At 41.3% G+C, this 26,557-nt stretch overlaps 1 protein-coding gene across 2 annotated transcripts; it reads left to right on the top strand.

Moving 5' to 3' along the window:
• Window positions 1-624: 624 nt before the first annotated feature.
• On the top strand, window positions 625-26,431 carry CALU (calumenin). Of its 2 annotated transcripts, none has more exons than XM_045855688.1 (7): window positions 625-746; window positions 11,483-11,714; window positions 16,833-17,026; window positions 19,990-20,156; window positions 20,866-20,926; window positions 22,639-22,838; window positions 24,060-26,431. In XM_045855688.1, the coding sequence occupies exons 2-7, from the start codon at window positions 11,494-11,496 to the stop codon at window positions 24,162-24,164; spliced, it is 948 nt and encodes a 315-aa protein (XP_045711644.1). In that variant the 5' UTR covers window positions 625-746; window positions 11,483-11,493; the 3' UTR covers window positions 24,165-26,431. The 2 variants fall into 2 exon arrangements, with proteins under 2 accessions (XP_045711644.1, XP_045711645.1); XM_045855689.1 differs by lacking the exon at window positions 16,833-17,026 and adding an exon at window positions 16,567-16,760.
• The last annotated feature ends 126 nt before the right edge of the window (window positions 26,432-26,557 follow it).

The following is a 26,557-nucleotide window of genomic DNA, read 5'->3' as shown; positions in this document are numbered from 1 at the left end:
CATTTCAATGGTATGTTATCTTAGATGCACGTAAACACTGACCTTTGTCAAGGAAGCTACAGGCTTAGGACATGACTCCCCCCTCACCCCCCGCGCCCGCCCTCATGACCAGCTATCAGTTAGAAATTTCTAAGTTCAGATCATCCTTTGTGGTTACTTTCCGGCTCTGAGATTGTAAGGCCTGAGTTATCAGGTTTAGTATGCGCCCCTTTTTCATTCACTATACAGTGGGATTAATTCAGCACTAGGCGCTCCTGGGTACGAAGATAACTAGCAGGGTAAGACAAGAAGCCCTGCGGAGACCTAGTCTCGCGCTGTGAACCAGGACGTGGCAACCAGGCGGCCCCGCCCACCAGCTGCCCTAAGTGTGGAGCTGGGACTGGGGCTGGGGCTGGGGCTGGGGTTGGGGCTGGGGCTGGAGCTGGAGCTGGGGCTGGGGCTGGGTCCGGCCATCCCGCAGGACCCAGGACCAGCTGGGCTGGAATTCAGTCCACGCAACTAGGCGCGCTGGCGGGGACGTGGCGCTTTCCAGCCAATCCCGGCTACGCGATTGTGGAACCAATGGCTACCCAGGGAAGCTCTACGTAATGTGCGGGTTTGTTGTTGATTGGTCAAGCCGCCGCTGGAGAGGCGGGAAAGGGCGGGGCAAAGAGCCACTTCCGGTTAGGTGGTCCTTGCGCGCGTGAGCTGAGCCGGTGGGTGAGTTGTGGCAGCAGCGACTTGGGCTGTAGGTGCTACCGGAAAAGGTAGGTACAGGGGAGCTCAACCCTTTCTCCGCAGACTCATCCTTTTTCGCTTTCTTTTTTACCTCCCCCCTGGTGCGGCAGTGGTCTCCCTTGTTCATGGCCTGTGTTTCTGCTAGTTCGGGGACCTGGGGCCTGAGCCGGCTCGCGACCCTGTGGCCTTCGGCGGGCAGCCTGGGTTGGAGGCCGCCGCTTGCCTTCTGGCGCGCTTTGGGAAGGGGCCTCGGTCCTGGCGAGCTCCGGCTCTCGGCTTTGCGTTCCCTGGGGTACTGTTTTGTGTCCGGCTTGCCACGTTCTCCCTTCCTAGGCCCAGCCACTCACCAAGCCCGTGGACTAGGGGGTCACTCTTTTTTACCTCCTGAAGGTCAGAGGGCAGTCTGGTAGTGTAATTGGAACAGCTCCCTGCCACCTTTCTCGAGCTTGCTTGTGTCTGCCAACCCGCCCCAAGGCCACATCCCCAGAGTATGGTACCTCTGCCAGGAAAGTCGTGTTCGCTGGCTCTGAGAGTATAGAAGCAAGGGGGGAAAGAAAGCATGAAAATACTTTGATTTAAAAAAAACTTTATATAATATTGAAGGAAAGGCGAATGTTTCGAGCTTCCATGTTTAGCTGCATACTTCAGTCAGCGGCAGAAAAAAGATTTAAAAGCTTTATTAGGGAATTGTAGTTTTACCTTGTCTTGTTGCTTCTGCCCCAGCGTCTAATTATGATTTTTAGCATTCCCCAAGTAAAAACTTAATTTCCTACAGCTGCCCTGATTAAGAGACTAGTACGGTGGTTTGCAGTTTCAAAAGCTGCTGTTGCCTCATGGCAAAAGCCCCTTGGGTCTCCTAATAAAACTTGAAGGCCTTCAATCTCAACTCCTCAGTGTATAAACTCACAGAATGGTGTCTTTGAGAACTGAATTTCATTTACTTCCTGGCGTGGACCATAAAGTCAATATTAATGAATCATAAATAAGGTTGCTGGGTGGTAGAAAACTGTCATCTCTGATAAATTAATCTTTGTCATAGAATGGAACTTAAGACAAATGCATGCTTGACCTTACTCAGTAGATTCAGTTAACCAAACACCAAACAGTGGCCATAACTGAAGAATGGGAGAGTCTTCCCATTCCATTGGGAAGGTGGCATTGGAAGAGTCTCCCCAAAAAATTAACTGAAGCCTCTCACAACAATACCAGTTGGTACACTGGTACAGATGGGCTCCTATTGTAAAACACTCACTTATCAGAGGAAGCCTGTACTATGAGGGGCCCACCCTCCAGAAGATAATTCCCGTTGTTTCGGGATCCCCCCCTCATTTGTATGTGGAGAGGATGAGTTTGCTTAGGCATAATCTGGGTTTTACAGTGATTCAGGGGGCTTCAATAGAATCCTCTTAAGAATCACAACAGAGAAAACCGTGAGCTGACACAGATGGACTGAGTATGTCTGAGTGGATGGTACTCAGATACATCTTTGAAATCAACTCATCATCACTCTCAATATAATCAGTTTGTTTCCGTTCATCCAGTGATGTGTCTAAAGATACTTATTGATGGTATTTTATATACATTGCACTAGTATAGATTATTAGTACATTAATATTAACAGATTTTTCTGTATCGGGGGCAGTGTTAGGACAGAGATGTAGCCCTGGGATAGTCTTTGGAGATGCTTGCTAGGCTATAACATCCTAGATCCTCTGTGAACTCTTAAATATGCATTTTGTTGATGTTGTAAGTTATGTATTAGAGTTAAGACTGCTGAAATAACACTTTTCCTGTTGCTGGCTGATCACCACATCCGGTGAGGAGAAGAGGGGGTTGGGAAGCATCGACAGGCAGGAACTACATTGCTGCCAAGTACCGTCCAACTCATCCAGTGACATGTATTGGCATATAAAAATGCAGACACAGTATTAGAGACTGTAGGGGTATTAATTTATGTTAGCTGAGATCCCTGCCTTCCCAAAAGGTGGCAACTATAGGGGAGTTAAAGACACTATTTAAAGTAGCCTCTGGTCATTATTGTGGAGTGGTACAAGCAAGCTTCATAGAAGTTTAGAGCAGTGATTTTCAACTGGTGTGCCGTGAGAATTTTTAAAACATGATATCTGACTATTTAGTCAGGGACATTGACATTTTTCCCCTTAGATTGTCAAGTAAAAAAAGGTAACAGCCAACACAACAATAGCCAATAGCCATCTGGTGTGAGTCAAAATTATACCTATTTTTGTCAGATCAACAAAAAAATCTATTTTTTGGTGCCACAGAACTTTAGTAATTGGTTTATGTGTGCCATGAAATGAAAAAGGTTGAAAATTGCTGGATTCGAGGAATGGGTACAGATTACTTCCAGCTGGAGTGACAATATGAGATAGGCCTTTTCATCTATGATAAAAATTGTTCATAGACATTTGGCACTGAAGGGAGGTTGAGCTAAAGTAACTGCCAAATTCTCAAGGACTTCATGCATGTTATACATGCACAGCAGAATTACAACTACAAACCAAGACTCTTGTCCCTACATTTTGTAGCATTCCTGTGGCAATTAATTATGTATTAACGTTTTAAAGAAAACTTCTCATTCTGTAGCCAGAAAAGTTTCAAGTTTGTACTGGTTTGCTTTAGTTACAGAACCAGTGAAGCCTGAGTAATAATAGTTTGTCATTCTCAAAGCTTTTCTTTACAACTAAATTTTGCACTTTTATGTATTCAATTGTCTTATAAATGTATGCCCTCACTCACACAAATAATTAATTAGACTCTATTAATGAACTAATGTAAATTTGCTTCATCAGGAGAGAAGCATTGAATAAATAGTTTATCGTTACCATAACTTTTTTTTTTCCACGTGCCCAGACTGGGAATCAAACCTACAACCTTTCAGTCTATGGTATAGCACTCCAAGTGAACCACGCCAGTCAGGGCTCATTATAACTCTTATCAAATCACAAAGGAGGACCTTACTATTTTAATGTGATAATCTTGGATGGTACTTGTCCCAATGTTTGTAAGTAAAGAATGTCAGATAACCAAATAGCTTTGATTTCTAGATTTCATAACCTGAGCCTTAGTATAGTTACTGTATTTTGCTGTGTATAATGTGCTCCCGTGTATAGTGTGCACCCACGTTTTGTGCACATTATACACAGGATTATTATGCCCCTTGTTATTCCCATGGTATGTAACCATTATACTCATGTATTATGCACATCCTTATTTTTCCCTCAAAAATTTGGGCAGAAAATTCACATTATACATGGCAAAATGTGGGTAAATTGCCATTAAGCTGCCCTTTCCCCCCTCCCCCCCAACACCCACTCCCCCATTCAAGTCAAAGTAGACACTTAAGCAGTGAGATCCTGCTTTTGCTGGATTCTAAGAGGAAAGCTTTTTTTCCTGGTTATCCAGCTCAGAGAACTGGAATTTATCGCCACACCCATCTCTCCCACATTGAGCAATGAGCCTTTGGTCAACCAGAGTAACTGTGGGATCACTCAGTGCTAATATTCTTGAGAAGCTTAATTTAATCCAGGCATCTAAATTTCCCTGAAACAATTTAAGTGTTCTGTGACTAACAGATTTTTACAAAAACTGACTTAAAGGAAGAGGAAGAAGTAGCAAGAATTGAGAGCTTTCAAGGAAATTTTTGTGTTTTTTTTTCTTTTAAGATTTTATTTATCTATTTTAGGGAGATGGGGAAGGAGAAAGAGAAGGAGTGAAACATCAATGTATGGTTGCCTCTAACACACCCCATACTGGGGATATGGCCTGCAACCCAGGCATGTACCCTGAATGGGAATCAAACCAGTGATGCTTTGGTTTGCAGGCCTGCACTCAATCCACTGAGCTACACCAGCCAGGGCCGGAAGTTTTTGAATGGATAAAATAAACTGATTCTTAAGTCTCATTACTGAAAGAAATCCAAGCTTATGCCATTAATATTTTCTTACAAGCTTATTGGAACAATTCACAGAAATAACTTTCAGAAGAAAATTATTGGTGACATACTACAAGAGGATGACATCTTTTCTAGCCCTTTCGTTTGTGTCTCTAATGCGGCACTATCGAATGGAAATACGAGTAAAATACAGTCCACACATGTAACATTTAAGTTTTCACTTGAAAATTTTAAATAGGTGAAATTATTTTTAATTCAATTTAATATGTTCAAAATACCATTCATTTGATAATAAATTATAACATTAATACCACCTCTTAATTCACACTAGCCACATTTTAAATGCTCAGTAGCCACATGTGACTAGTAGCTACTGTTCTGGGCAGTGCAAGTCTAGACTCCCCCCACTCCCCCACTCCCCCCCCCACCCCCAGAGTATTACCAGACTGTTACATATTAGATGTTACCAGCCCTGGCTGGCCCTGGCTGTTGTGGCTCAGTTGGTTGGAGAGTCATCCTGTAGCTGAAAGATTGCAGGTTCAATTCCCAGTCAGGGCACAGCCTAGATTGCAGGTTTGATCCCTAGTCTGGGTGTGGGTGCATGAGACCCCTGGACGGGTTGCATACAATTCCCTGGTCTGGGCTCTGATCCTGGGTCCAGGCTCCTACCCTGGCACATTCAGGAGGCAACCATGGGATGCTTCTCTGATTGATATTTCTCTCCCTTCCTTTCTCTCTAAAACCAGTGAAAAAGATGACCTCAGGTGAGGATTTTTTAAAAAAGATGTTTCCCGTGGTGAGGGTGGGACAGAATTTTAGAGACAGCAATTTACAGGTCACTTGAGAAATGGGAGATTGGAAGGTGGATTTTTCACGACCATTGATTTACCTACTAGTTCATGTGGTAAAAGCTTATACAGCCAAGTCCTTCGCTTACGTTTATCGTATATTTTCCTAATATCCTGTTATTCACTGATGTGTACCCATGATGATGGGAGAAGGAGAAAGAAGGGTCATTTAGCTTTCTCTAGCTTGGTTTCAGTTTGGTTGAAAAGAGAAAGATGCTTCAGAAATAACGGTGCTACGGCAGTTTTTTAAACGCCTTGGTGAAGAGTGGGTTTGTACTCGTCTCACGTCTTCCCACATAAAATACCCTGTCACGGGAGATAGCTTTTGTTTCTACTGGAACATTTTTATGTATATGGATTTAGTTAAATCTAGTACAGTTTGTTTTTAATATTTTATTTATTTTCTTTTTTTAGGGAGAGAGAGAGGGAGAGAAATATCAATGTGTGGTTGCCTCTCATGTGGTCCCCACTGAGGACCTGGGGACCTGGCCTACAACCCAGGCATGTGCCCTGACTGGGAATCGAACCAGTGACCCTTTGATTCACAGCCTGCCCTCAATCCACTGAGCTACACTGGCCAGGGCTAGTACAGTCTTTTTTTTTTCTTTCTTTCTTTTTTTTAAATGTGTACAAACATAATACAAGGGGCCTTTTGCTCAAGTTTCTAATATCTAGGAGTGGGTATATTTTGCAGGTATATGTGTGCACAAAGAGTGATTATGTGTATATGTATGTAAATTATACATAATTATATGTTATATGTAAAATATATGCTAAATGAAGGTTTTCATTGTCTGCTGCAAAGATAAAGGTAGGATCATTGGTTCTGTCAGTCAGATGGTCCTTGATGACCCTTGTAGGTAGTTTTCATCAGTGGTAGATGACAGATTTCAGGGAGACAGTAGGTGGTGAGGAAGCAAAGACAGCAACACAGACAACTCCTAGAGAGTGTGGGTGAGGGAAAAAGAGCAAGTGGGTCTGGGAAGGAATGACTCTCTGGATTGTGGAGACCTGAGAAGTATTGATTGATGGCATGGAGGAGCCTTTAGAAAGGTGGGACTGGAAGTTGAATTGAGAACCCTTGACCCCTGCAGCTCAGTTGGTTGGGCATCGTTCTGCAGAGCAGAGGGTCAAGGCACATGCCTGGATTGGGGGCTCATTCCCTGGTACAGGCACAGTTGTTGGGAGGTGGCCCACTGATGTTTCTCTCCTGTTCTCCCTCCCTTCTCCCTCTCTAAAAATAAATAAACAATATCTTAAATGTATTTATTTATTTTAAGTTTAATTGAGAGGGGGTTAGGAAAGAGAGATGGATAAATGATAAAACCAGATCACTTGGCTTTTACTCTGGAATTCTTCTTTTATCCTGTATCAAGGTGTTAAGCCTCAAACTTAAATGTAGTTTTCCTTCAATACTACAGTGCATCAGTCCGTTAGCATTTCTGTATTCCACATGTAGCAAAACTTTGTACAGTAACTTTTTCAGACCTTGATAATGTTAGTGGGCTTAAGCATTTATTCATAATATAATATTTGGGGTTTGCAAGAATTGTTAGACTTTTATTCTGGAGATGTAATTAATCATTTGTAAGATTTTTCTAAATATGAAGTCCCCTTATTGATAGGTCTAAGGGAAATCCTCTGTTTCAATGACTCTTGACTTTTTAAAAAGATTTTATTTAGAAACATCAATTGGTTGCCCACCCCCAGTCAGGGACCTGGTCCACAATCCAGGCATGTGCCCTGACAAGGAATAGAACTGGCGGCCTTGAGGTTCACAGGCAGGCATTCTGTCCCCTGAGCCACACCAGCTAGGGCTGACTCTTGATTTTACTTGATTCTGTAAGCCTAGTCTAAGGTTATAGATAGTGTTTAGATATGTCATAAAATATCAACAATGCATGTATAATTTGCTACTTGTCTCTAAAGATTTTATCTAAAAAATTATTAATAGTTAGAGGTAGAAGTTTCATTTTGCCCTAAAGTAAAGGCATATTCACTCAGATGTTTAAGAGAGCCACTAAATCTCTAATTTTCCCTGTTCCATTGATTTGATTGACTAGTTAAATTATTGAATGTAGGCTGGAGTGTTACTCTAGAAGAATATATTTTATTTAACAAAGAGGGTTTCTGCCCTGCCTGGTGTGGCTCAGTTGGTTGGGCTTCGTCCTGCAAACCAAAAGGAATCAGGATTGCCGGTGTGGGTGCATGCCTGGGTTACCAGTATGGTCCCCAGTCAGAGTGCGAGCAAGAGGCAACCAATCAGTGTTTTTCTCCCTCTCGTTCTCCCTCCTTTTCCCTCTCTCTAGAATCAATAAAAGAAAAAAAATTTAATAGGCTCTCTATCCTACCAATAGATCCATTTTTCCTTTAGTCTGCTTTTTCAATCTGTAAAAATAGCTTGAAAATGTTTGTTTTGCTACCTAATACCGAAAAGAGTTTTTATAATAGTGTTTAAAATGTAGTAGACATAAAAAGGTAGTATACACGGGTGTGTGCTCATTTACAAAAAATAACAGAGGACAGTATTAAAGTTCATGTCACACCAGCCTCTCCACCCATCTTTTCTCCCTTGAGTGTGGGGGTTGCCGCTGTTTACTGACAGAGGTTTACCCTTCCACACCGTTTTTTGTATATATGTTATACTCTTGTTTTATACAAATATAAATAACCTGTTGAGGTTGTTTGGTTTTGCTTTTCACATAAATGAGATCTTACATTGTTTTGCAACTCGATTTTTGTTTGGTTGGCGGGTTTCTGTTCATTTGATGGATCTTGGTGAGTCCCCAGATTCAATGCATATAGGTCCACCTCATTCTTTTTAACTGCTGTGTAATGCCCCATACTGTAGATTTACTAGTTCTCTGGTTCAGTTACAGTTAACAATCCACATTACATTAGTTTCAGGTGTACAGCATAGTTGTTAGACATTTGTGTAACTTACAAAGTAACCCTTCCAGTTAAGTGAGTACTCACCTGACACCATACATAGTTTTTATGGTATTATTTATTATGTTCCCTGTGCTGTACTTTACATCCCATGACTATTTTGTAACTGCCAATTTGTACTTTTAATCACTTGCTTTCCATTTTTTATCTTTATAAACTATCATCATTGAAAACCTGTGTACAAATATCTTCATATACAATTTGGGTGTTTTGATCAGATAGCGTGAAATAGAACATCGATAAACTTTTAGAAGCTCAGCTGAATTCTAACATGGGTTGGAACAGCTCAGGAAAAGTACTGAATTCTCCCTCTTTCTCATGGGTCTCCAGGTCTTGCTTTTACACTGCTTCCGTTCATGGTTTCCATCAGACTGGACCATCCAGCCGCCTTTTGTTTTGAGAATGGGCACTTGGGAAGTGACTGCTTCCCATTATCCCCTTCACTACATTTCTGTTTGTCTTATTGGTACTGTCTTGTTTGCTTTCTGTTTACTTCTAAGGAATCTGTGTATAACATACTCATCATTAACTGCTCTTAGCATTATTGAATCCAAAAGACTATAAATCCAAGGTAATACAGTATAACTTCTGTTAGCCACCATCTGGGGTTATGAGAAAAATGGACGCATCAAAGTATGTTTAACCTGTTGGCATATTTAATTTGCTTATCCCCTGGCACAGCTCATGCTTCATTCTGGTCCCCAGACTTTGAGGCAGGATCAGACATATGTAGTTCCTTCATATTAAGTATACTTTCGGGTTACATTTCTTAAGATACTACTATTACCGCTGTTGTGTATTTGGTTAGAATAGTGGTTCTTAATCTGACTTGTCTTTTTAAAATAGTAATTTTAAATTAATATTTTAATTTATAATTAAATTAAGCCCTGGCTGCTGTGGCTCAGTGGATTGAGTGCTGACCTGCAAACCTAATGGTCACCGGTTCGATTCCCAGTCAGGGCACATGGGTTGTAGGCCAGGTGTCCAATTGGGCATATGACAGGCAACCAATTAATTTATCTCTTGCACATCAATGTTTCTCTCCCTCTTTCTCCCAACCTTCCCCTCTCTCTAAGAATAAATAAAATCTTTAAAAATATATACTAATAGAGGTGGGATATATGTTCTGAAAACTCCAGTTGATTCAAGGGTACCACTGGATTAAGAAGCTATGCTGAAAGAATTTTCATATTTTAGAAAACATTTACATATAACATGTGATCCCTTGGACTAGTTTTTTTCACTAGTGATATCTTGGGGACTGTGAAGTCTGGCTGGTTTCATCTATGGATTTTAGGATAAGGTCCTGCACTTAGCTACATGTAATGCAGTATTCCCTTGTCCTCTAACATTGTATAGTTTCCTAGAGCTGCTGTAACAAGCTACTGCAAACTGAGTGGCTTAAAAGGACAGGAATTTATTCTCCTAGTTCTAGAGACTAGAAGTTAGAAAGAGATCCAGGTGTTGGTAGGGCTCTCTGAAGGCTCTTGGGGAGGATCCTTACGGAATTTCCTCTGTCTAGCTTCTGGTTTCTTGACTTGTAGACTTGTCAGTCCAATCTGTGCCTCTTCGTAACATGGCATTCTCTTTGTATCTTTGTTCAAATCAGTTGTTGGATTAGAGCCCACCCTAATCCAGTAGGACTTCATTTTATCTTGATTACATCTGCAAAGATGCTGTTTCCAAATAAGGTAACATTCACAGGTACCAGGGACTTAGGACTTCAGCTTATTTTGGGGCATGCAATTCACCTATGACAAGCCTCTTGCCTAACTACCTGTCCGTCTAGCAAAGGAGCCATTGGTCATAAAGGGAAATGAGTAAGAGGTAATGTGAAATTGCAGAAACTCATCCTCACGGGGGACAGGGGGGAGTCTTTCAGATTAGCTAAAATGAAAGCCTGGGAAAATCTTTCCTCTTGACTTTTAATTTTACGGTTTTCTCTAAAACCTTAACTTCTTTGGAAAGCACTATGATATATCTGTAGAGCATTCCAAACAGGTTACTATCCTGAAGTTTCTCAGTAACATTTTGTTCATATTTTTTTTCTTAAGGATTTAATTTAATCATTTTCGGAGAGGGGGTAAGGGGGGGAGAAACATCAATACATTGATCAGTTGCCTGTCACATGCCCCCACCCAGGCATGTGCCCTGCTGGGAATCAACCTGGCAACCTTTCAGTTCACAGGCAGGCAGTCAATCCACTGAGCCTCACAAGCCAGGGCTGGTCAGTGGGGTTTTTTCCTTCAGTAAAATGTTCCAGCCTTAGGCTTGTTTATCAGAATCACCTGCGACAGCAGAGATTCTGAAGGTGTGGAGTAGGGCCTTGGAATCTGTACTTGAACAGTACCCCAGGTGGTCCCTGCACCTGGGAAAGATTGGGAAACCCAATGTATGGAGCGATAAAGCAGTTGTTATTCATCGCCACACTATCTGAATGGTTTACCCTTTGAAGGGGACTCGACATTGAGCCTGGACATGGGAGGTGGCTTGGTGCTATAAGCCAGAAACTGCTCAGATATTTCATTGGCTTCTAATCTGGTGGTGATCAGAATCATCTGAGAAGCATTTAAAACTTCAAATGCCTGGATTTAACTTCAGCAATTCTAATACAATAATAAAAACCTTTTCAAAGCTTCCTAGGTGATCCTAATAACCTACCAGCCAGGTAGATTTGAAGACCATATCACTTATGTAGTGCAATATGAAAAGTAAAGTATTGGAGTCAATAAGTCTGGATTTAAATCTTCGTTCTTTCACTTTGAAGTCTTATGAACTTGGGCAAAAGGATTAAAGTTCTCCTTTGGTGCTTTTTAAAAAGGAGACTACTTACAAGGTAGAAGTTTTAACTATAATTCCTTGTCTGTCTACAGTCAGATGAAGGAATTGGGGAAAATTTCTCACCATAAAGCAAGAAAGTCTGATACTCTACCATAGGTATTTTATGGATAAGTAATATTTGGGATAATAGCAAGTCAGTAATTGAACTGGGTGTGAGCTTTTTCAGTTACTAAGCATACTGTGTCTTGACTTAACCACCTTTTTTTCCTTTAAGATCTGATTATCATGGACCTGCGGCAGTTTCTCATGTGCCTGTTCCTGTGCACAGCCTTTGCCTTGAGCAAGCCCACAGAAAAGAAGGACCGTGTGCACCATGAGCCTCAGCTCAGCGACAAGGTCCACGACGATGCTCAGAGCTTCGATTATGACCATGATGCCTTCTTGGGTGCTGAAGAAGCAAAGACCTTTGATCAGCTGACACCAGAAGAGAGCAAGGAAAGACTTGGGTAAGGTGTCAGCTCCCAGGGGACTGGTTCAGATAATGACATTTCTTTACAAATCAGCTCACTCTTTTTTTCTCTCTGGCTCAGTTACCCAGCACAGCTCTGCTGAACTACCTTTTATGAAAACTAATCACAGAATTGCTGATTAACATTTGCTTTCATACATTTCTCCATTGAGTAAGTTTTTACCTCATTCTACAAATCAGTCATTTTTACATAAACGTAACAAATATTGAAGGACCCAGCTAGATCCCAAAGGGACATTATATGTAGGGGAAAGGAGAGCTTCTCATCCCTGCCTCTTTTAATTTTTAAGAACTATTCTTGACCTGTTCACTGTTGCCCAACTCAAGTCTTTGAGCAGACAATAAACTGCAAATTGAACCTTTGAATAATTTCTGTAAAGCTTATGATTTCCAAGAATGTTCTTCACCCTCATTGTTTTCATTCTCAGATATTCGCTTAATTAAAAAGAAAAAACAAAACAAACCAACCTGGCCCTTTAGAAGACTTTAAAGGTAAAATACTTAACGTCAGAGTATGAGTTGCTGTGTCAGTAACAGCTGGGCCATAGTCAGGTCCCATGACTCTCTCAGTGAGTGTCTTTTTACCTGAAACATTGATTTGGTAGAGTTCCAGTTGATTATTTCTTTTTTTAGAGAGAGAAACATCAATTTGTTCCACTTGTTTATACATTCGTTGGTTGGTGCTTGTATGTGCCCTGACCAGGGATCGAACCCACAACCTTGGTCTGTTGAGCCAACACTCTAACCAGCTGAGCTACCTGGCCAGGGCTTGAGGATCTGAGAATGTCTTTTGGCTCTTCCAAAGCCTTGCTTTTTGAGAAAATGCAGGTTAATTTAAAGAATATTTTTTCCTCAGTGATCACAGTTGGTATTATTTTCTGAACTGTAGTCAGGAGATCTATTGAAAAGTTGTACTGGGAACATCCAAAAATATTTTGCTGTCACGGGTAGCACTATGATTAGGAGACATTATAGCGTTTGCTTTCAGTGATACTTAGGGATAAATTTATTTTATTTTTTTTCTATAATATTTTATTCTTAAACACTAACAGAAATAATCAAAAGATTTTGCTGTGTAGAATGAGAAGCTATCTTAAAACATTTGAAAGTAGAGGAAACACTTATATTAAAGAGTCAGCCTTCTGTTAGGTTGCTTTTCTAAACTTGGAGAGACCATGCTCACTTTCATTTTAATCTTATAAACATACTACTAACGGTCCTGGCTGAAAATGGAGCTGCATGAGGGTGTTCTCAGTCTTCATGTCTTGCCTATTAATAACACACGTGTCCGACCCACATCTTGTCTCCACATATCTCTTCCATAATTACTCCTAAGTAACGAGGAGCCCTTAGGCCGGGTGCCACCCAGGAGGTTCTGGCTCTGTGCGGGTGGTGGAGTGGCTCTGCTAGGAGCTGTCAGTAGACAGAAAGCATTCTTTTTTGTCACTACTAAATATCAAAAGTTCAGCACATGAGCAGATTCCACGTTTGATTAGAAAGATCATATTTTTTATAGAATGTGTGAATGAACCAACTGCTCTTTGCTTCTCCCAAATTTTGGACATAATGACAAATGCCCCCGCTTTTTAAGGTGAAATACTGTCGGAAGGAAACAACAGATTCCGCCTCTTTTTCGTCTAATTATAGGCAAGTAATTATTTGGAGAAAATCATTTTTCATACCTGTAGTTGTAAAAATTTACTACTGTTTTTAAATCTTAGTAATAACTAAAAGACTATAGAAAGCATTTTAAAACAATTTTAATACAAAGTTTTAAGTTCATTTTCTTAAGAATGTTGACACATCGAACATTTTTTCTTCTTTTTTTAAGATTTGATTTTTACAGAGGGGAAGGGAGGGAGAAGCATCAGTGTGTGGTTGCCTCTTGAGCGCCCCCTACTGGGGACCTGGCTGGCAACTCAGGCAGGTGCCCTGACCGGGAATCAAATGGTCAACCCTTTGGTCCACAGATCGGCCCTCAATCCAGAGCCACACCAGCCAGGGCAGAACATTTTTTCTTATGTGTTTATTCTCAGCTTCCCCACCTCTTCCCCTGTCCCCCACCCAAGAAGTTAAGTATCCTTAATTTTCATATATGTATCCTTCAGATGAGGATTTGTTTTTGAGATGGTGGTCCTCATTGTAAAAAAACTTCCCACCCTTGATATATTCGCTACAGAAGTTAACTAGAGCAGTTCACCGTCCTTTTTTGGGTCACAGACCCAGGCCCTTTAGGAGTCTAATGAAAGCTAAAGACTTCCTCAGAAGAGTGCCCACATGAATATACATACAATTTAAAAAAATTTTTTATTTACTGATTTTAGAGAGGGAAGGAAAGGAAAGAGAGAAACATTGATTGTTGTTGTTCTACTTACTTTATGCATCATTCATTGGTTGTTTCTTGTAAGTGCTGTGACTAGGATTGAGCCCACAACCTTGGCATATCAAATGACACTCTAACCAACTGAGCTGCCTGGCTAGGCTAGATAAAAGTTTGCATGCTGAAAATTTCAGATAAATATGACGAACCCTACTAGAGCCCACTTATTGACCCAGGTTCTTCAAAAAAAAAAAAAAGCAAAGGTTTATTTTTATGCCTTTTGAAATGTAGAGGCATGTGTTATGCCTTAGGAGAAATAACATAAGGTCTACTAGGTGTATTTTGTCTGCCCTGGAATAAATGCTTATTTAGTGGTGTCATAATTATACCTGTGGTGTTTTCCAGTGCCATAGGAATACAACACCATTAGCTTCATAAATTTACACAGGATTTTAAAGATCAGAGGTTAGAGCTTTGTGTCTAAAATAGGACGTTCCCACTTCCATTGTACTTTCACAACTGCCTGCAGGCTGGAAGGCCAGCAAGATAAGAATGGACACACACACACACACACACACACACACACACACACACACTAAAATTAGCTGGCCTGGGTGGGCAGAGGTTAGAGGCTGGGGAAGCCTGGCTTTTATATTTTTAAATGATTGTGTAAAAAAAACAAATAATAATCGCTTCTCAGTCTTTTGGCTAAGATCAGGTGTATCTGTTCTTATCAGTTTAATAAAAAGCAAAAATGCAACAAACCATATGTAGCCATGAAAGTCAAAAATACAGGATGGGGCAGACCTACAGGGTAGGTTGACAATTGTTTGTATGGAAAAATAATACAATGATTAATAAATAATAATACAAAAATAAACTGTGTTTTGTGTAATCACAACTATAAACCTACTCTTGCCCACCCTGTAACTACTGTCTGTCCCTTTTCAGTAAAATGTTCCCGACCTCTGGATTAAACCGTTTAGGATATTTCTATTGAAATAAGTAGAATGGCGTTTAGCCAACTTCGTTGAAAAAAGCCCATCTTAAACAGTCACTTTTTTTTTTTTTATCTGAGTGGTCCTTCTTTTTAGGCAGTTTCTAATAATTAAAATTTCTCTTTTGGGAATGGGAGGGGTTCTGATACCTTGCCCCTTTTTTTCTGAATGGTTCAGAGCACTGTTGGTAGCCAGTACCATTAATATTGCTAAAATTCTGCAGGGTTAAAAGTTGCAAGTAATTTTTTTGTCCTATGTCCGTGTAGATAGAGGAGGGTATTTAAGAGATGGCTTCTTATTGCTTTACCTTTTAACATTTTAGATCAAAAGCTATAAATTATACCTTCTCTGAAGGAAAAATACTCGTTAATTATAGGATTTAAGTTCTACCTAACACCATATCAATATCAAGGTGAAACTCTTCTCATAGTGTCGCTTACACTCTGGGATCCAACCACTTTCCAATTAGTTGATAAAACAAGCACTAGGAAAAGACATTGCTTGCTACCAAGTGACTGTCTTTTTCAGTCCTGCATGTGATAGAGCACAGGGTATGCCACAGTTTCAGTTCTGTTAGAAGTTTGATTCAAAGTTCCTACTCCAAAGTCGGCCGCTTTCTTACGTGACTTTACATGGGTCATCTTGGCCTCTGTGAGCAGGTGGTTGCATTTTTAAACAGAATTTTCATAACATGCACATGTTTGGAAATCCTTAAATTAAGATTACAGGTCTAGAAAAAAGCTCATAAAGGGCGAAGTGTATTGATTCTTAAGCTTTGTGGTTTTGCTCCATCATCTGCACACTAACCCTCTCCGCTTATTAACCTTCTCATATTCAGAGATATGCATTCTTCCCACATTATTCCCTCAGAGTTCTCTGTTTTTGTGGATATATGTAGAAACCTAATTCAGTGTGTGTATAATAAGCTCCTGGCCATTTATTAGAATAAAATTGCTGCCTCTGTTCTTTTGTGTACCTGTTTTGTTTTTTAAATAATCTTCATTTTGAGAGATAACGTGATCCTAGAACTTTTTTGATATCTTTATATTTTTAACCAAAAAAATGTTATCTTTTTAAAAAGAGGAGCTCAGTGTTCTAAAGTCTGGTTTAAATTTTTGAATTTTTTGAAAACACGCCAGTGGTTGTGACTGTTTGCCAAGAAATACAAAGATGCGCACGTTTCTGCTACCAGGAGTGGAGACGATTCACTCCTGAGCCCTGACCAGCATCTGAAACCCACCTCCAGCGGGACAAGCTGGGTTGATTTTTGCATCCAGGTGGACCGGCCATGGCCTGTGCTTGCCTTCCCCAAATGGCTCATCACAGGCCAATAACAGGGCACTTAAGAAAAAAAGTTCCAGTTGCCTATTTGGCAGTTTTGTTGGGGGATAATTTTTATTTCCATGCTTTAACTTGGGCAACACTTGTGGTCACAGCACACACCTGGCTGAATACATCCAGAGCTTTGTGTCCTTTTAACCTCTTGCTGGATTTCTCTGCATTTTCTACAGAAAGATTGTAAGTAAAATAGATGGCGACAAGGACGGGTTTGTCACTGTGGATGAGCTCAAAGACTGGATTAAATTTGCACAAAAGCGCTGGATTTACGAGGATGTAGAGCGACAGTGGAAGGGGCATGACCTCAATGAGGACGGCCTCGTTTCCTGGGAGGAGTATAAAAATGCCACCTACGGCTACGTTTTAGGTAGGTCCCTACCATCTAGGGGAAAAAGCCTATGGAGCTGACACCTTGAAACGTAACTGTTTTGTCTTGTAGAATGATTGTAGATAAAATAGACGCGGATAAAGATGGGTTTGTGACGGAGGGGGAGCTGAAATCCTGGATTAAGCACGCCCAGAAGAAATACATATATGACAATGTTGAAAACCAATGGCAGGAGTTTGATATGAATCAAGACGGCTTAATCTCCTGGGATGAGTACAGGAACGTGACTTATGGCACTTACCTGGGTAAGGGGCAAGACGTCAGCCCGGCAGAGACCATGGTCTTGAGTCAAAGAAACAAATGGGTCACACAGTGAAGGAAAGGAAGAAACTGCCTGTCTTAGTTCAATGCTGAGCTGATTTCCGTTTATTCTGTTCATTTAAAATTCGTATGTTACATGTTTTCTTAAATTTGTTTAATTTTCATTTTCAAGGTTCTGACATCTCCTGCGTCTTTAGCATTTTAAGATAACATTTCACCATTTTTTATTTCTATCATCTCTCAGAGAGATCATTTTAGAGTAGATCTTGTTTAAAAGGCTGCATTGTTCCAACAATGCAAAGAAAGAGGCTTTGAGATTTCTGTCGACGTGGCCACATTAAGGTGTTGGACCTGAAACTCAAGCCAAATTAGGTTCCTGTATAACCTGTGAGAATAGGATGAAAATTAGTCTTTCCTTAATAAAATAAAGATTCAAAATAGCTTTCCTTGATAAAATTTATTTCAGTATGTCTGAAGTTTAGAAATGAAAATTTCCCATTTGTTTTCTCTGGCACATGAGTTTATCATACTGCTTTGCAAATGCTTCAGAGCAAATGAACGTGACCTTTTTATTGCTTTCTGTTGATTTGGTAGCTTGTGCGCTTCGGCCGCCTGTTAGTAATTTTTTTACTTCCTACTCTTGCCTGCTGGGGACTGCTAGATATCGATCTAACTGAGTTGGTGATGATCTGGTGTTTCTGTTAGTAAGATTCTTCCATTGTACATGGTTACAATTTGGGACAACAGTGTATAAATGTTCCCTCTTGCATTTTTATTACAGAAATTGGGCAAATTTCTGGGTTCAAGCAGGCGTCTTCCACCCGTGACTAATAGGTAGGGAGTGTATAATGGTCTCTTTCCCCGACTAGATAGCCAGCTGTCCATGTTAATTACAGGACCGCATGCATTTCTAGTGAAGAGACTTTTATTTGTGTCCGCCTGCTCTCATTCCTAAGACTTAAGTGGCAATCTGTCTCCAAGTCTGACATTTAGCCAAGAACCAAACATGGGCTTCACCCAATTAAGAGCACATGTATTAAAAAGTCAGGGCAGATAGAAGCATTTGTGCTTCTTGCTCTCTGACTGGGACCCTCTTGATTTATTTGCAATTAATTATAAGTGCAAAACAAAGGGTAGGCTATTGGTGGTCTAAATAAAATGGTATGTTAATAAATCTCAGCTCAGACCTAGGCGCTCACTGGCTGCCCAGAAAAAATCTTAAGCTGTTTGTATGATTATGTACATAAAAATCTGTTGAGAGCTCTGTTAGCTCACGGGGCAAATGATTCAATGTAATGGGTATTTCTACTGACAGCCTTTGCATAAGCTGAAGCACTGGCTGGAGAACCAATGTCTTTATAAGGCGTCCTTTACTGAAGGCGCTCTTACTGAAGGCGTGTGGGTGGGCAGTACCCATGGGGTCATGAGTTGTCTTATAGAAGGGCTGAGGAGTGTTTCCTGTGTTCTTGATTCAGTTTAGTTCAGGTATAAATCATCTTAGCTTTTAATTCAAATCTTTCATAATGAATCTGCTTTCCACAAAAGGACCAGTAGCACTGTCTCTGCCACAAGTAAAATATAAAAAGCAAAGATCCATGGTGCCTTTACCAAAACTAGATCAACAGCCCACCCAAAGCTGTGTGCAGGCCGGTGCTTAGGACAGATAAAGCACTCTGAGCTGTGATGATAGGCACATGAGTTGAGTCATTGAAAATAAAAGTTTATGTTTTCCTTTGGGATCCTTTTGTGTGTGTATATTATCAGGTTCCTTGATTCCAGTCACCGTATTTACTCTAAGGAGAAGATAAGGGCTCTTAGCTAAGAATCTAGTCTTAATGTATAAGTTGTCTTCGGTTATCTTTTTTATGATACGTAGTTGGTGCTAAAACATTATTTGTTTAGATGAGATAACTTAGTATCTGAGAAATGATTTTTTTCCTTAAATTCTCCATCTTCAGTGTGTTATGGCTTTAAATACACACATAGTCAATCCCCAGAGCCTCGTGACTCAGTAAGCTGTCTCACTGAACTTGACATTCAAAAAGAATGAAGCTTCAAGCTGCTCACCTCTCAAAATAGAGCAGTTGTTTGTTTGTTTGTTTTTTAATTGTGCTTAAAGTGTGGAAAAATTGAACTACAATGTCAAAAGTTAGCAGTGTGGTGTTATTGTGAAAACGGCCCTGTGTGTCTTTTTATAAAACTAGTACCATATCTTTTTTTTTAAATTTGGTCAGTATGTTGCAGGAACAGTCATTCCTTACCCTAAATGTGGCTGGCATCTTCCTTTTAAAGTGGTGTTCTATCTCTTGAATCCAAGTGGCCTAGAATGGGATAGAATGTTTTGATATCTAGCTTCTTAATGGGAGCCTAATGTTTAATAAAAATAGCAATAGTAATATTTATTAAAAGCCAAATATATGCCAGGCACTGTTCTAAGTACTTAACTTATATTTATTTGTTCCTTTTAAGCCTCATAACAGCCCTGTGGGGTAGGAACCATTATCATCTCCATTTTACAGATGAGGGAATCGAAGCACAGTTAGATTACTTGCCCAGAGTCACACAGCTAGAAGGTGGCAGAGTTTGGATTCAAACCCAGACTCTGTGGCTCTAGAACCACCACTGCCCCTCATATGCAATGAGAAAACTCAAGCCCTCAAACAGGCTCAACACCCAGTAACTGGGTGAAGAATTACAGGAAGGCACATAGTCCAAGAGCCCGGGCTCTACTTTGAATGGCAGACACTTACGTTCAGCTTGGGCCTCACTTGAGGTCTTTGCTCACCAGCGCACTCTGAACGTCTGCGCTGCTACGGGTGTGCTCGTGTGACCCAGAGTCACTTCTTCGTTGCTTGATTTATCCTTCTTGGAAATTGATTCCCCAGTTCACACGTTTTTATGTTTTCTGGAAGTCTTTTAGGATTTAACCTAAGTTTCTGTTTTCTAGATGATCCAGACCCTGATGATGGATTTAACTATAAACAGATGATGGTTAGAGATGAGCGGAGGTTTAAAATGGCAGATAAGGACGGAGACCTCATTGCCACGAAGGAGGAGTTCACAGCTTTCCTGCACCCGGAGGAGTATGACTACATGAAAGATATAGTGGTGCAGGTGGGTAGGAGCAAGGACTCTCTACAGAAATGGCTTTCTCTTTTCGTTGCTTACACCCTTCCCCTTTCGCCGCTCCTCTGTATTTGGAAGAACGACTTGCTGTGTAGGTGCTGGCCGGGATGAGTCCAGGCTCTGTCACTCTGTTTCTCTGTGATCAAATCATTTATCTTAGGTGCCGAGGATTGTTTGTTTAGTGTGATAGTACTTACCGTCAGATCGTGTGTTTCGCCATTTCCTGGTGGCTTCATATTGTAAGCATGAGAGAAAATCCTGTTCCTCAAAATACCCCGTGAGCAGTAATCAGGTACTGCGTAGTACGGTGACACTGAGTAACCTTCACAGCAGGCAGTTACCAGTGAGAAGCAGACTGCGTCTGTAGGCCTGCACTGCTCACTTCTCGTGTTGGTGTGACTTGAGCACGATGGTGACTGCCAGCTCATCCCGGGCTCGTGGGGAGTTCGTTGTTGAGCAGCTCCAGTGCTCCTTCGAGAAGACTTGTAGTCATTTTAGGGTGAAACATAAAACATTGATAATTTATCATTTTTCAGCTAGAAAAACAGTAATTTCCTATGGTTTAACCATACTCACATGTCTACATATAAACAAACACATGTATATGCGTGTGTGTTTTAGTGAATGATAAGTAATTGCCAAAAAACTAATTTATCCAGATACTAACATTAGTTTCTTCTTACTCTCTTCCATCTAGGAAACAATGGAGGATATAGACAAGAATGCTGATGGTTTCATTGATCTAGAAGAGTATATTGGTAAGTTGGTTTCTAGCGTTTCTCTTACAAGGGGCTGAGAAGCTTTGGAAGATATGTTCACCAATAGCACATTGCTGAGCCAGACCAGTGTGAGGAACAGGAGTCTGTGGGAAAGCATCTGTAACCACACTGTCCAGTGAAAATGTAATGTGATTTTTAAGGCCACAACAAAAAAGTAAAATAGCAAAGAAACATGAAGTTAATTTCAGTAATATTTTATGTAACCAAATATTCTATGCAGTACTGTAATTTCAACATCATAAATTATTGAGGGCTTTTATTTTGTATACTAAGTCTTTAAGAGTGTGTTTTACACTTACAGCACATCTCAGTAGGACCAGCTACCTGTCAAGTCCTTGAGAGCCACGTGCTGATACAGCACATCCCAGGTGCCCTGTGGAAGTGACAGTAAAGAGTTCCAGGGAGCCTTGTCTGACATTAGGAAGCCCAGGAGAAGACAGGGAATAGAATAAAGGGGACTGACTGGTGCATGACTAAGGGATCAGGATTGCTGATTCCTCTTACAGCCTTTTGTTTCAACTGTGTTCTATTGTGTTTTCCATTTAGGGTCTCATTTGTTTGTTCATTTGTTTGTTTTTTAAAGATTTTATTTATTTATTTTTAGAGAGAAAGGGGAAGGGAGAGAGAAAGAGAGGGAGAGAAACATCAGTGTGTGGTTGCCTCTCACACGCCCACTACTGGGGACCTAGCCTGCAACCTAGGCTTGTGCCCTGACTGGGAATCGAACCAGCAACCCTTTGGTTCACAGTCTGGCACTCATCCCACTGAGCCACACCAACCAGCACAGTGCCTTAATTCTTGACTAAATCCTGTAAAATTTAAATATTGTAGCAACTTCCTACCATCATTTATATAAGTAATTTAAATAACCCAACTTTTTTTTTAAGATTTAATTTTTTTATTTTTAGAGAGAGAAGAAGGAGGGGAGAGAAACATCGAATGGTTGCCTCTGCCCCCACCCCACCCCACCCCATCCCCCAGCTGGGGACCTGGCCTGCAGTCCAGGCATGTGCCCTGACTGGGAATCAAACCAGCAGCCTCTCAGTTTGCAGGCTGGCACTCAGTCCACTGAAGCCACATCAACCAAGGCTGAACAAGCCAACTTGAAAAAATAATTAGGAAATTCAAATTTAGGCTGGGTGTTAGATAGTAAGAAGTTGGTTTTGTAAAATGTGATAATGGCATGTGGCTCTATAAGGAAATGCCCATCAGTTTAGAGATATATTCTAAAATATGCTTAGTAATTGGTTAGTAGACAGTTTTGTCTTGTAATATATACTTCTCAAGTTTTCTTAAGAATTTAAAATAGCACCTTTTAAAAATCAGTGGTTGGGCTTAATTAGCCACCTTGAAGTAAAGTGAAATGTAGGAAACAACTGTTTTGTAAAAGTTAGTCTTTATCTTTCTTGATGCTAATCATCTCCCTTTATTTCTGCACTTTTTAAAAGAGATAAGGACTCTCTTTACTCTCATATCCCTCAAAATCAACAGCTGGAAGTATTCTTGTTGCAAGATGGATTAAATTTCAGGAAAATACTTTGTTTTCTAAGTTCTCTCTCTGACCAAAAATACCCTTGTAACCACTACAGGTTCCAAACAGTTGGATGAGGAAGGAGGGTTTGGTCAGATTAGCACGGAGCAGTCTTTGGAAAAAGCAAACCCACCTTCTCTCTGTATTTCTGTGCACACAGGTGACATGTACAGCCATGATGGAAATGCTGATGAACCAGAATGGGTAAAGACAGAGAGAGAACAATTTGTTGAGTTTCGAGATAAGAACCGTGATGGGAAGATGGACAAGGAAGAGACCAAAGATTGGATCCTCCCCTCAGACTATGATCATGCAGAGGCAGAAGCCAGGCACCTAGTCTATGAGTCGGACCAAAACAAGGTAAGTCTGGCCAAGCCCCAACAATGTAGCAGTGGTAGAAGTCTATTCCCAGGGGACTGCCTAAAAAAATTCCTATTAAGATACGTAAATCATTAACTGTCTTCATTAACCAAGCCTGCTACCAAACCCAAGTTGGGAATTGGAGATGTACAGGGCAGCATGTAGCTGTGCGGTCTCGTTCAGACACCCCCCCGGCCGGCGCACGCGGCACGGAGGAACTCGGGCTTCGCAAGGGAGCCTCTGTGTGTAGCCCGTGTCCAGCATGCAGCTTCTGTTCTATTGGGATCCCCAGGAGATTTTCTTTGTCTTTTTTTGCTTTGTTATTTTCTTTGTTCTTTTACCTAATACAGGCTCATTTTGTCTACTCAAAGCTGGTTATTTCCTTCTTAAATCAAATATGCTTTTTAAAATTTAGTCCTTTGTAGTAGATTATAAATAAACTTTTCCTGGAGCCTGTTAAAACTGTCCTCGATCAATTATCTGAGGCATTTGGTTCATTAAAAGAGTGGTGTTCTCCATCTAAATTTGGAGGGTTTTAGTATTCTGAACATCCTTTTAAGGCTAATCTTCAGTTTCAAAAGCAGTTTCTTATCATCAAGCCTTTTTAAGGGTCAGTCTGTTTTGAGTTCTTGCCCAGGCGCTTCAGTAACCAGTTGCTGTGTCCCGAGGTCTGTAAGAAAAAGAAACTCATGCAATCATCCCCGGGGAATCTGGCCTAGATCGTTTTTAGGATGCGTGTCTGAGTCTTCATTTGGGGTTGTGTCTGGAATCTGATTGGTAGCTAGGGAGTGAGGACTATGCTTGGTATTAGCAGATTTTGTTGTTCTGTTAGGTAATGACCTGATTCCCTCTGAAGCATTTTACCCAGTGTTTCCTGACTGTCTTCCCCTACGCAGCAGGCGTCCCACAGTTTGCTCAGAAGCAGGTGTTTTCTCAAGAAACAAGCCTCTATCTCTTGCATTGAGTTATTGAACTATATTATTTCTTTCCTTCCGTTTTTAACTTTCTTAATAAGGAAAAGGTACTAACTGCTATTTTCCCTTTCTGTGTGTTTGTGATTAGGGCTGGGGGGCAGTGGCAAGGGTAGAGCTCACATACAATTTCCTGGGAATTAGAATCTTAAATCTTGCCAAAACCCATTACTGTGATTGTTCTATAGCCGTGTATCTAAATTTGGAATGGGAAATATATTTGTCTCAATTCATTCTTCTCTAATTTCAGGATGGCAAGCTTACCAAGGAGGAGATTGTTGACAAGTATGATTTATTTGTGGGCAGCCAGGCCACAGATTTTGGTGAGGCCTTAGTACGACATGATGAGTTCTGAGCTACAGACAGAGGAACCCACGTTTCTCCAAAAATAATTTATTTTTACAGCTTCTGGTTTCACGTGAGATTGTTTGCGCTACTGAGACTGGTATTACATACAAACTTTGTAAGACGCGAAGAAACAACGAAAACCATCCCGTCCCCATTCCTTCTCCTCCGAGGGGCTGGAGGGAAGCCGTGCTTCTGAGGAACAACTAACTAGTACACTTGTGTTTGTAGAGTTACACTTTGTATTATGTATAACATGGTGTGTCTATTTTTATATCTGTTCTCTGGTGGGGGCATGATATGGAGGATCGAGATCCTCGACTCATGCTTTCAGGCAAAAATTAGCCCTTCCCTCTTCTCAGCTCTTACCGTGAAATTTTTATAATCCTGACTTAACTCATTTTTTAAGCCTGAGATCAGTAAGAAATGTTTGGAAGAGAGAAAAAAGAAAAATATATACCCCGCAATTTATATTTAGAGATAATCTTGCTTCTTGAAAAGTGTGTCTCATCAGCAGTAGGGGCCACGTACCCTTTCCGTTGCCACAGGTCCCGCCGCCGGTCCTGGCACTGGTGGGCGAGGACAGCAGCTCCCTGTGCCGCGAGAGCGCTGGGCTCCGCTTGGCTCCATTCACCTTTCTCCCCTCCCTGTAGGACTGGCTGTTCGCTGGTTTTGTCGAGCACAGCTGTGGTAGGAAGAGTGCGGGCCAGCGTCCTGAAAATCAGGTAGTGAGTGTGATCATTTTACAGAGCTACACATAGAAACAGCTGGAAAACTAAAGGGAAAATACGAGTGTTTTCAGGGCACACCCTTTTTTGTGGGGTGCATCTGTTGAGGTGCTCGAGACTGTCTGGTCTGTTGAATCACTGTAAGGGCCCCCCATTGGGTGCCTGTCTCCCCGGGTGTTCCAAGTAGTAGTTTTGCTTCCATTGAGGTTGACGTGTGCTCTTTTCCAATCAAGTCATTGAAAGTGCCTTTAATGACCGAAATGATCGCCGAATGAGGATTCTCTTAAGAAATTCTAAGATACAATAAAGAGACAATTATTTGGATAACCTTACATGAAAGCTCAGAACCTCCCAGTGTAGTGGGGATTTTCTTCCCTTCTCTTTCAGACAGCGGTTAAATAGCAGTATTAGCTAGGAGCCCAGTTGCAGTGTTTTTATGTTGTGGGCTGGTTTCCAAAAACCACGTGCTGCTGAATTTACCAGGGATCCTCATACCTCAGAATGCTAACCACTTACTACCAGGCCTGTTCTGTGTCGGCTGGAGCGCAGACTCACGGACGAGGGGGCCTCCCGAGAGGGCTCTTTGGTGTGAGGACCACTGCTTACCCTTCCTGTCTTTGCCCCGCCACTCCCTGTTCCCCCGCCACTCCCCCTCCCCTCTGCCAAAACAGAAGCTTGTCTTGGGTCGGCAGATCGCCAGTCCTTATCAGAGAAAGGGGCATTAGAGAAAGAGCTGAAGAAACTGTCCTCTGTTCCCAACTCACTTCACCCCTGTTTTACGTAACACACACGCTGTCTTTTTGGTCCCTTTCTGACAGATGGACCTCTTTTGAGAGAATTTGTTGTATTCCAAGTTTTTAGCCCTCAGGTTACTAAGATAAATATATGTATATCTAACCATTATTATTTCATATATCTTTCTGGGTAATATTCGGGTGGTGCTGGGTGATTGTTATAACCAGAACTGACGTGTATCCTTTGGTCTTCCGTGAACATGCTGAGGTGGGGCTGCCTGACCTGGTGAAAGGCCGGATGTCATGTAACTGCACCCCAGCCTCTGCATTGGGCTCTTGAGAGTGGATACACTCTTTTAAGTTTAACCCCAGTATAGGGGGCACGGAAATTCTCTGCCCTCCAGGTCCCCATTTTTATTGTCGAGACCAGAGATAACTAATAATGCCACCAACCCTGGCTTAGTTAGAGAGAACTTCACAACTCACTAGGGACAGAGAACCCAGGCCTTATGGTAAAGTCACACTTAGAAAACGAACCTTCATCTGCTAAGACAGCAACTTCTGATGCTGGGTGCTCAGCAGCCAATACTGTACTCTGATCTCTAATGATCCCCCTGGGTTACTGCTAGTGTTACTTTGGTTTAGATCAAGCCGGGGGCCGGGGGGCAGTGGCCACGCACCCACGCTGTGTGCCCTGTGAACGCTGGCGCTCTCAAGTTTGGATGTTGGTTATTTTTTATAGAGTGTAAACCAAGTTTTATATTCTATAATGCAAACAGGTACCTATCTGTTTCTAAATAAAACTGTTTACATTCGTTCTGGGCTGTGTGACCTTCCTTCTGAGAAATGGAATGCTTGCTTAGAATTACTAGTGCTGTAAAATGTCACAGAAAAGGAGCTCCCCTAGAAGGTTTGCCGTGCCCACCCCCTCAAGCCAAAGG

Source organism: Phyllostomus hastatus, unplaced genomic scaffold (genome assembly GCF_019186645.2).
Source record: "Phyllostomus hastatus isolate PE091 unplaced genomic scaffold, TTU_PhHast_1.1 phas_scaffold_114, whole genome shotgun sequence".
NCBI lineage: Eukaryota > Metazoa > Chordata > Mammalia > Chiroptera > Phyllostomidae > Phyllostomus > Phyllostomus hastatus.
This window is presented reverse-complemented; position numbering and strand designations above follow the sequence as displayed.

What these genes read in the sequence shown, in the direction of transcription:
- CALU (XM_045855688.1), top strand. Translation starts at nt 11,494, where the DNA reads ATGGACCTGCGGCAGTTTCTCATGTGCCTGTTCCTGTGCACAGCCTTT. An exon ending in GACTTATGGCACTTACCTGG is followed by an intron (nt 17,027 to 19,989) that starts GTAAGGGGCAAG and finishes TCTGTTTTCTAG; the next exon opens with ATGATCCAGACCCTGATGAT. An exon ending in TGATCTAGAAGAGTATATTG is followed by an intron (nt 20,927 to 22,638) that starts GTAAGTTGGTTT and finishes CTGTGCACACAG; the next exon opens with GTGACATGTACAGCCATGAT.